At 35.0% G+C, this 10,980-nt stretch overlaps 2 protein-coding genes across 2 annotated transcripts; one reads left to right on the top strand and one right to left on the bottom strand.

The window, feature by feature from the left end:
- Positions 1–8: 8 nt before the first annotated feature.
- LOC107485609 (flap endonuclease GEN-like 1) lies at positions 9–3,760 on the bottom strand. Its single transcript, XM_016106148.3, has 8 exons — positions 3,400–3,760; positions 2,692–2,868; positions 2,341–2,511; positions 2,022–2,203; positions 1,480–1,720; positions 1,257–1,392; positions 669–1,135; positions 9–405 (listed from the first exon to the last, which is right to left on the bottom strand). The coding sequence occupies exons 1-8, from the start codon at positions 3,595–3,597 to the stop codon at positions 145–147; spliced, it is 1,833 nt and encodes a 610-aa protein (XP_015961634.1). The 5' UTR covers positions 3,598–3,760; the 3' UTR covers positions 9–144.
- A 5,358-nt stretch (positions 3,761–9,118) lies between these two features.
- On the top strand, positions 9,119–10,284 carry LOC127746684 (sucrose transport protein SUC1-like). Its single transcript, XM_052260661.1, has 3 exons — positions 9,119–9,221; positions 9,312–9,637; positions 10,183–10,284. The coding sequence occupies exons 1-3, from the start codon at positions 9,119–9,121 to the stop codon at positions 10,282–10,284; spliced, it is 531 nt and encodes a 176-aa protein (XP_052116621.1).
- Positions 10,285–10,980: the final 696 nt, after the last annotated feature.

Here is a 10,980-nt window from a genome sequence, read left to right on the forward strand (position 1 = left end):
CAGAAACAGATACCAACATATCTATACTCACTATAAAAAAGCTTAGCTATTTATAACAAAATTGTAAGGTACTGAGGTATATATACACATTATTACTGCTTCACCACCCTGCAAAATAGTGCCACAAGAACCAAATATACAACACTAGTCAAATAGAAGGCGGCGCCTCACGGATTTTGAGAGGTTAGAACTTGATTCTTTCCTCTTTCCTTTGGAGGCTACACTATCTTGGCTATCACCAATTTCCTTGGATGAATCGTCTGCTTTCGATTGATCTTTAACTTTTGTTGAAGGGAAGAATTCTGTGATGTTTAGCTGCAACCTCTTTGAGCTTGGTGATGCTGAATTTTCATTTTTATCTGATCTTGAGGATGGGCTCTTTCTTCTTTTCATCTCCTTCAGTTCCTGCAAAATTCGGGCACCAAGGATGATTATACCATCTTTACTCTCAAAGCACAGCATCAGAACTTTTGATGAAAAATTCAAATGTTTAAGATTATATATGCATGTGTTTGTATCTCATTGAATGCAAAACCATTGTTTTTTTGCCAATGGTTCAGATGCTATACTTTAATCACTAGAGTGCAACTTGAGATTTATATGAGACGAATCCTTGAAAGAAAATGAAAATAGTAAGATAATTAAGCTATATAGGAAATGGTAAACACCTGTTCGTGCCAAAACCTTTTTACTTCTTTTGGAAAAGCAGCTGCGACAAGGTCCATATTTTCATCTGTCAATAGAAAACTAGATCCCTCATCCATGAGAACCTCGGGAACATCACAATCATCTAGTAAATCCTGTGTTTCATCCAGCTCTCTAGTACCTTGTTGTGGCGTGTCAGGTACATTCGATGGAATTCTATAGGCAACGTTGTTGAATGCTCGTTTCCACTTGACCACATAAAACTGATATCCATATCTCGTCTTCACACGTTCCAAGGAATCAAACTCATACTGTCCAAATAACAAATCTTCTGCTGTAGTAGTAGTGATATCTCTCAAGAAGATGGTGGACATAACAGGAAAGATCAGCCGCCGAACGTAGGATGGATCCCAGTTCTGATGGAAGTTTAAGAAATCAATCAGCATCTCAATATTAGGTTTTTCCCAACACATGCAAGGGCCATCCTTTTCTGAAAAAGTATACACTTGCAGAATGAGTGACAGATAGATACAATGGCCCATATAAACTACCCCAACAGCAAAACCATATACAAAAAATGTCATTGTTAACATCAATCTTGTTCAACATACCGGAGAAGTAACCATTGTCTTTATGTAAATACATATCAATGATTTCATCCTTTGGAAAATCTGGTTCATTTGCAATCTTGTCGCAAACTTTTGTGTGCCAAATTTCTAGCCTTTTCTGCTCCTTATGTTTCCTGGTCTGCAATCCAAACCAATATCATTTAAGTGAAATTGAAATTTAGAATATGTTAAGTTGTATAATAAAATATTAACTGCAAGGTCATACCATATCACAGGAGAAGCAATCACATTTGAAACCCTCCGGTTTTCTCAGGCAACCTTCTTCGTCATTAGTGAGACAATATTCACAGGAAAACTTCGTGTGATCCCTTTTGCTGCCAGGATGCCCACAGAATGAGCAGTGGGGTTGTTTTTTATTCGGGGAGTTCTCGTCCGTATCCATATAGTCCCCAGATTTAATGCTTATGGGAACTTGAGAAGTGTTTCCTTTGCCTATCTCATGTAATCTGCATTGAGTATCAGTGTCATTCCAGAAAATCCAACATTTCCTTCCTAAACATAATAGCTATAATAATAATCACCGATTTATTGAAGAATATGAAGCTTCCTCTGCAGAGATAGATACCTCCTAAAGTGTTTTTATCAAGGTCTAAAACAAACATCCTACGTGCAAAAAATCTCATAACGAGGAATTTCTTGAAATTCAAAACAGCAGAGGTTTTGTAATTTCTCCAATCTCAAGGGATATTCATAATCTTATTTACAAATTTCGGAGCACAAAAAGTTTTACGAATTGAAGGATTTTACCTATTTAATATATCATCTTCACTAAAAGCTCGAACAAACTGAAGAGCAGTATCAAGTCCGATCCCTCGCACACCATTCATATCATGATCATTTCCAACCAGAAGAGCAAGTGCTATTAAGTGTTTCCTCTTCAACCCAAGGCCAGCTTCAATATCAGACATATTGTAGCTCTCAAATGGTTCCTGCATCCAAGGAATTTCAATTTGCTTTTTATAGAAAAACAAGACAAATATCAAATGAGCTTCCAACAACCTTTTGTATGGGGTGAAGGGAAGGGTTGGTGTGAAATATAAAAAAATACAGTCAAGTACCCACTTACTTTGGAATTGGGGCGAAAACATTTTACTATACATTTGGCCCCAAAGAGAAATGCATCACTGTCAACTGTGATGCAAGCATCTACATGACCTTCACAATTTAATTGGGCGCAAAGTGCTTCGGCCTCTCCTTTAGCCTTTAATACAGGCATTCCAAGTAGCTCAACAAGTTCCTATCACCAAACAATATGTAAACACTAGAGAAGGCCATTTGAAAGAAAAAGAGTAGAAATCCTAATATAAGAAATAGATAGGCAAAATTTGTGTATGAAAGCTAAATGGCAATTGCCAAAACAATCTGCAAAATAGTTTCAAGTTGATTGAAACCATCAAAACAAAAATGATTATCGCACCACACATTCTTGAACACATTTTGTAAAAGCACTGTTCCTTTCAGCTGAGACACCTCCTTCAGGCACCGGCAAGCTAGTTAATTCAATGCCAGAAGACCGGAAAAATCTTGCAATCCGTGCCTCTGATTTCAACGGCGATGGAGTTCCATCAACAACAAACACTGGAAATGCTCCAAACTGCATAGGTCACAATGTTATCATCACAATCACTTCCATGCCATGTTTCACAATTCCATAAAACACCATACACAAAAGAACAAAACAAACAATAATTTTAACTTTGACAGATTGCAATTCATCAACTACTCCAACGAGTAATTCAAGTTTAAACTTTAAACTAAGCCAAAATTAGTATGACGCAGAAATACCATATACTAATCAAGAAGCAAAATGGTAAACAACACATTTCATTTCATAACATCAATTTGACCAAACTAACCAATTAATCTCATTTTGTTTCTAATTCAATCAAAAGAATTCCCCTTCGCAAAATTACTTGACTTTCACACAAATCACATGCAAACCTAGACCATGTAAGAGAATAACAACACACTTCATCACTCATTCCTCTAAACTAATCAATTAAAAAATAATATTTTTCCCTTCACTTATTCAACCAAATCACACACAACAAAACAACTAAAATGACATCATATTCAGCACTACCAAGCTATAAAAAAAAGGGTTATAATGGGGGAAGAAATGGACCTTGGAGAAGAGATTGATGGTGCGGAAGAAGGTGAGTCTGAGGTGGGGTTTGCGAACATGATGAGACTTTAAGGCAGTCTCGTGGGCCACAATCCAGTAAGAGAGGTCCACAGCCACTCGCTTGTTCCTCAAGAAATCAAACCCTTCGCTCCGTGCATAGGGCTTTAGTAGCTCCCAGAAATTGCCACCAACGCCCATTCTTTTCTACTCAATTGCACAAATGGGTGTCCCAAAGCATCGTCAAAATTCAATTTTGCATTCTTCTGAAACACTCAGTGAACGAGTTCTTGTGTGTGTGTTAGGTTTTCCTCTTTGGAGTTGGAAGAAGAACAGACGAAAAGGGTGCGTCTGCTCTCTGTTGCTTTCGTTCTTTCTTTTTTTTTTAATTTATTTTTTTGGAGCATGAAATATAGCCGTTGGAAGTTGTGCGTTATTTTTATTTTTTTAAATTGTAAGAATTTTCTTTGTTGGGCTCAACATTTGGGACCAAAAACTCACAAACTGCGGCTTGAAGATTAACCCAAAAAAAGGGAAACCAACAAAAAAAAATATCATCAGATTCACCACATATCTATGCTTCTTTGCCTCGCCTCATTCTTGTGACCCTAGTGCACTCACTTACTCATGCAATTCAACGCCAATTGATCCCATTGCTTATTAAACTTAAATTGCTTATCACCTCTCAACTCATCTCATACGTTTTGAAGATCTTTCATGCATGCTGTTCTATTTCGCAAAACAATAAAATTTTAAGTCGAAGCGATAATCTAACTAAGTCCAATCAAGTATTTTAAATTCACACATGCCTGCTGTTATCGTCATCACTAACACCACTATTTTATCCTTCTTTTTTTTTTATTTGAATTTTTTTTCTTTTTCTTTTTTCTTCTCCTCCTTCATCATCATCATCATCATTATCATTGTTATCATTATCATCATCTTCTTATACATATAGTCATGATCGTTATCGTCATTATTGTTATTATTATTGTTAAATTTTTGTCATGTTGATAATGTTGTCTGATCCAACATTAATTTTGGATGTATTTTTGTTCACGATTCAGTCTTGTTTGTGTGCTTATTTTCGAACTGAGTTTATGTGTTGCAATCATTATGTAATTTCGGTTCATTTCTGAGTTAATTATGTCACAATCCATTATGTAATTTCGGTTCATTTCTGAGTTAATTGTATCGCAGTTATTATATAATTTCAATCCATTTCGTAGTGAATTAAGGTGCATTTGGACTCGTTGTCATGTACCATTCAAAACTCTTTCTTCTCTTCCTCCTCATCTTCAACTGCTTCTTCTTCTTTTTCATCTTTTTCTTCTTCATCTTCTCCTTCTTTTTCCATTTTCTTATAATTATTCTTGTTTCACTCTCTTAAAAGGAATAAAACTAAGAAAAAGAGAAGAAACTATCAAACAAAAAAGAAGAAGAAACATATTAATGACGTTGTTTGATCCAAAATTAATTTTGGATGTGTTTTTGTTCATGATTCAGTCTTGTTTGTGTGCTTGTTTTCGAACTGATTGTCGCAATCATTATGTAATTTCGGTTCATTTCTGAGTTAATTGTGCCACAATTGTTATGTAAATTTCGGTTCATTTCTGAGTTAATTGTGTTGCAATCCATTATGTAATTTTGGTTCATTGAGTTAATTGTGTCGCAATCATTAAGTAATTTCGGTTCATTTCTGAGTGAATTAAGGTGCATTTGGATTCGTTATCCTGCACAATTTAAAACTCTTTCTCCTCTTCCTCCTTATCATCTACTGTTTCTTGTTCTTCTTTTTCATTTTTTTTTTCTTCTTCATCTTCTCATGCTTATTTCATTTTCTCAAAATTCTTCTTGATTTACTCTTTTGAGAGGAATAAAACTAAAAAAAAAAGAAAATATCAAACAAAAAAGAAGAAGAAACATATTGATGACATTGTCTTATCCAAAATTAATTTTGGATGTATTTTTATTCATGATACAGTCTTGTTTATGTGCTTGTTTTCAAACCGAGTTTATGTGTCACAATCATTATGTAATTTCGATTCATTTTTAAGTTAATTGTGTCGTAATTGTTATGTCATTTTGGTTCATTTCTGAATTAATTGTGTCGTAATCCATTATGTAATTTCGGTTCATTTCTGAGTGAATTAAGGTGCATTTGGACTCGTTCTGCGCAATTCAAAACTCTTTCTCCTCACCTTCTACTGCAATAATAACAGCAACAACAAAAGAATGACAATGAGGAGAAAACATGCGAAGGAGGAGGAGGAGAAGGAGGAGGAGGAACTCGAATAAGAAGACGACGATGACATAAAGCCCCGTGCGTGAACTGATGGGAAGGGAAACGACGTTTCAAAAATTTAGCAAAACAATTTCTTTATCGATAGTATAGTCCAAACCGATAAGTAACCCTCCCAATCAAAGTTTAATTCAAATAAAAAAAATTGAGAGTAATTAAACTTTGAATCATCTTTCCTAGGAAATAGTGACCACAAGCGCACAATTTTGGTTGTGAAAATCAAGGAAGTTTTCAATAATGAAGCAAACAATTAAAGGAATAAAAGAACAATCAAAATTGCAATTAATAAACTAATAAAGGAATAAAAGAACTATTTAGGTAATATGAACAAGTAATACTTTAAAATGATGGGAATTACAGTTCAAAACATAAATGAAAACTTTGACTTGGGATGAGTTATGGAATCCCTTCCTTGCCATAACCACAACTATAATAATTATGATGGATTAATCTCACCTAGTCAACCCTTAACATCAAAGAGTAAGTCAAGTGAGCATAATTGTTATTAATCCACAAATCCTAGCTAACTTACTAATTACCTTAGTAAAAAGCTAGCGTTAGTGGAAATAATAACAACTAACAACCTAAGAATTATTACTAAATGTCGGACATTATGACTTTAGTATTCTTTAAACTCATTTCCCAAGCCATTGAGTAAAAATCTACCTCATATTTAAAATTGACATTTCATCAAACACATGGTAGGTATATTCACAAAACATGGCAAAATTGGGAAAATATTTAAAACTATGAGCAATAAATGATCAAAATTAACAAGAGTAACTCAAACAAACATATAATAACCAAAAATAATCAAATTCACCAACTAAAAATCAAAATTGCAAAAGCATAAATGTATTGATAAAGGAGAACTAAAATGTAAGAAAGTGTAGAACAACTAATGCAATAAAAGAGAAAATTAAGAAAATACTTACAACGAAAATAACTAGAATCCAAGATCAAAATTGGAAAATAAAAACTTGTAGTATAAAATCTAACTAAACTTTAAGGAAAATTGAGAGAAAATCTAAGTTAAACTACCCTAAAACTACCTAAAAATATGCTTAAGTGTATTGTGTAGTGTATGGTCTCTTATATGGTTGCTAGCCCTTCCTTATATGCTTCAGCAACTTCAGAAACGGGTCAAAAAGTCTCCCAAAAGACGAGTCATGTCACTTTTTAATGAAATCATGCGCTAGGACTTGTGCATATGCACAGAAGGTTGTGTGTGCTCCTCCTTTATTTTTTTCATATTTTCTCCCAATTGCATTCTTCTCTTCCACTTTTATCTAGTCATTCCTACCTATTACACCTAAAATTACTCATAAAAAATATCAAGGCATCAAATGGAATGAAAGTGGAATAAAATTGATAAAATTAAGTGCAAAATAATATGTTTTCAAGATTAGGCATAATTTAGAGAGAAAACACCAAAGTATGCTATTTAGGTGAATAAATGTGGACTTAATTCTATGTTTTCATCTTTTGTTTGTTTTATTTGTTGCCTTTACTTTATTTTTTAAACAAGAATGTTTACATTGCATAGTTTTGATCTTATGTTATTATACTATTTTAGTCCTATCAGAGAGAATGTTCTTAAGAATATCAGAAATCTGCCAAGATGAATTCTTGCTTACCCCATCTCACGTACTAAAGTATTTTTCATGTTGAAAATTTTTAGGTTTATCCCTCAATCTTGCAATTGGAGTTTCGAAGGTCAAAAATATATTTATTAAATATCTAAGTTATATATTAATTAGAGCAAGCTAAGTAAATATCCTTACTTTGTGTCATTTATGTTATCTATTTGATAATATCTTTAATACTGATATTAAATCTGATTAATCTATCAGAAAAAATATACTAAACTATTTTCAGAACCAAAAAAAATTATTCGGAGACCCAAGAGCATTTCACAATTCCTCTCCCAACGGATGCGCTAACGCACAAAGTCCTCTTAGAAAGAAAGTTTTAATTTTAAAAGTTTGGTAATCAATTGAAATAATTACTCATAATTTTATGGAGTATTTGTTAAATATATTTTACAAATAAATAAAAATGATTAATACCTTTGAAACAAGTGGCTTTGAAGAGTATTCAAGGTGAAGCATCGAAAGTATTGGCAAAAAGGTAGAGTTTATAAGATGAGAGACCCATTAACTTAACACCTTATGGTTTTGAAGTTGGATGTGGTGTCTTCTCATTTTATGCTCTCTCACTGGATTCCTTCCCAAAATCTCCCTGGTGGTCGATAGCTCCTCGATGGTGGCCCAACAAGTAATATCAGAGCTAATGGTGGCCCAACAAGTGGTATCAAAGCAGATGGTGACCCAACAAGTGATATCAAAGCCGATGGTGATCCAACAAGTGGTATCAGAAATAATGGTTAATCAGTCTGACAGTTTTGAAGGGTATTCAACAAGTGATATCAGAGTCAATGGTGGCCCAACAAGTGGTATCAGAGCTAATAGTAACCTACCATGTGGTATCAGAGATGATGGTTAACCGGTCTGACAGTTTTGAAGGTTATTCAAGGTGAAGCATCGAAAGTTAGTTACGATTTGAAGTTACGATACCTTCTTCTTTTACCACTTACGATACCATCTTCTTTTACCTAGTTCGAAAGCTCTCTCACCTCGCAATGTCCCACTCGAAATCTATCTCATGGTCATGAGTTCACCACCACAATTGGAATCGGCCTTAACACCGACGCAGATCCCAGTCTAGAAGCTAGTTATGGTGGCCTCTATGACCGTCGGGATCCACCATGTCAACGCTACCCAGATAGAATGGCTAATACCATGCAACGTGATTCTCAGAGTACTGAATAGATGGGCCTCTTTGGTGTGGCTTTTCGGCGCTGTTTCTAACTCTGTTTTCCATCTCATCCTCAGTTATTAAAGCAACCGAGCAACCTGTAAACTCAGGCGGCATAGTCCTTTCATCTTTGCGGATGTCGTTGCCATCACCATAGTTTTTTTGACAATTGGCTTCGCCGTAGACATCGGCTACGCCTTTGGAGACAACCCTCCGATAAAACTCGGCCATGCGCCTTAGCCATTTTTGGGATCGAATTATGGATGTTGGAGATTTTGATTAACATTATCGATGCCCGTTGCAAAGACTTCCTTCATGACCTTGACAGCAGAGACCAACGGACGATTAGACTGGCATACACGTACTTCTCATTCTTCATGGCAGTGAGAAATAAACTGGGTTACTTTGCCGTCTTCTTTAGGAGATTCGATATTATGTTGCCATTCACGGTGACAAAAGCCTGCCGCGGGCTCTGTGCAAATGTGAAAACCTTATCAATTTTCTCGATCCTTCTTCTACTGTTCTTGATGGCTGTGACTCTGTCCTACGTCCAAGACAAGCTGGCATTACCTGAGGAGGAGTCACGTGAGAAGGAAGAGGAAGATGATAGATGGGCAGCAATTAAATGCTTCCGGAAATATTTCGGACCATAAAGAAGCTGAAGAAACCGATGTTACGGCTGATGGTGGTTATGGCACTCAATTGGGTGGCCTTGTTCGGGTTCTTCTAGTACAACTTTGATTGGATGGGGAGCATGGAAAGCTTCACTCTATTGCAATACCATTATATACCATAGGTTACTGGTATGGAGCTCGGTGTCTTATGCTAACTTGGACAGTTACGGGTCTTATGTCATTGGCTGTGGAGCCCATTGGGCAAGCGCTTGGTGGTGCCAAGAACCTTTGGACAGCCGAAAATTTTATTCTTGCTGGTGGCTTGGCTATGACGCTTTACATCAGCAAGCAAGCTAAGGACGAGCGGCTCGAGCGCAATGATTTAACCTTTACTCGTGAGCACTCCAACAGCCTCTTATTTGGATTTCAGATAACATTGAGTGTCGCGCCTGCACTAGCATCCATCTACTCAAACGAGAGTAGTGCAGGAAAAGGTATGATACTCATCGTAAATTATACACTACAAATAATATAATACTAAAATAGGATGACAGCCACTTTTTAAAAAAAGTAAAGTAGAATATAATTTATTTATAGATAAGGCATGACCAATAAGCAAAATATAACTCTATAACATTTTTTAGGAAAAAAAATTAGAAACCAATTATCTTTTAGTCAAAGCCACCATATTAGAGTATTTTTTTATTTTGAATTTTCGTCACTTTATATGGAAAATTATAGTGAAAAAGTTGATCCTTTTTTTCATGTTGAAAATTTGCAAGTTTATCTCTCAATCTTACAATTGGGGTTTCGAAAGTTAGAACATATTTATTAAATGTATAACTTATATATTAATTAGAGCAAGTAAATATTCTTATTTTGTGTCGTTTATGTTATTTATTTGGAAATATCTTTAATACTGATATAAAAGCTAATTAATCTATCAGGACAAATATATTAAACTATTTTCAGAACCACCCAAAAAAAAATTTATTTAGAATAACTGAATTAGCCAATAAGATGTATGTATGTATGATGTAATGATGCATGCAGATTATAGTGGCAACACTAAGCCTGCCATGGAACAACGTATTTGGAGGTAGAAACCTACCCACCTTCGACGTAGGTACAGTGGCAGCCACCGTGAGCGGCTGAATGACCATTTTTTCTGCATTCTACGACGAAATCAAACGCTATCAGATACAGCTAAAAAAATTGTTCTCCTCATCGGTAATTTTCATTTGGTGTATTTTCTTGTGTTATATCTTATTTGGATTCAATGAAACTGATTTAGGATTGAGTTTAGAATATACCTAATTTATGAATGCTATATTTTTTTATATTAATATTATATTTGGACAATCAATAAAGGTAATTAAAATGATAGTGAAATATAAACTTATACTCTCACTTTCTAAAACTAACATTTGTTTATGTAATCCCTTTACAGCATTTGTTTTATCCTTCTTAGCATTTTGAAATGTGCTATAGGTATAAAATCATGTTTATTTTTTTGGTTGGTAGAAACTCTGGCTTAGCACCACTATCCTGATACTAGACATTTTTAAGCAAAACAAGATTGTTTATTTATTTTATTTAGGGGTAAGTACGATTTTGGTCCCTAACGTTTTGTGCCAGAATCGAAATCGTCCCTCTTGTACTTTTCGTATTAAAATCGTCCTTAACGTTTTTATTCGTATTAAAATCGTCCTTTTTATTTTTTTTGGACAAAATTACCCTCACCACTACCAACATAATTACTTCCTCCACCACCACCACCACCAACACCAACACCACCGCCACAACCTCCACCAACAGCACCACCACCACCACCAACACCACCACCAACGC

Source organism: Arachis duranensis, chromosome 4 (genome assembly GCF_000817695.3).
Source record: "Arachis duranensis cultivar V14167 chromosome 4, aradu.V14167.gnm2.J7QH, whole genome shotgun sequence".
Taxonomy (NCBI): Eukaryota; Viridiplantae; Streptophyta; class Magnoliopsida; order Fabales; family Fabaceae; genus Arachis; species Arachis duranensis.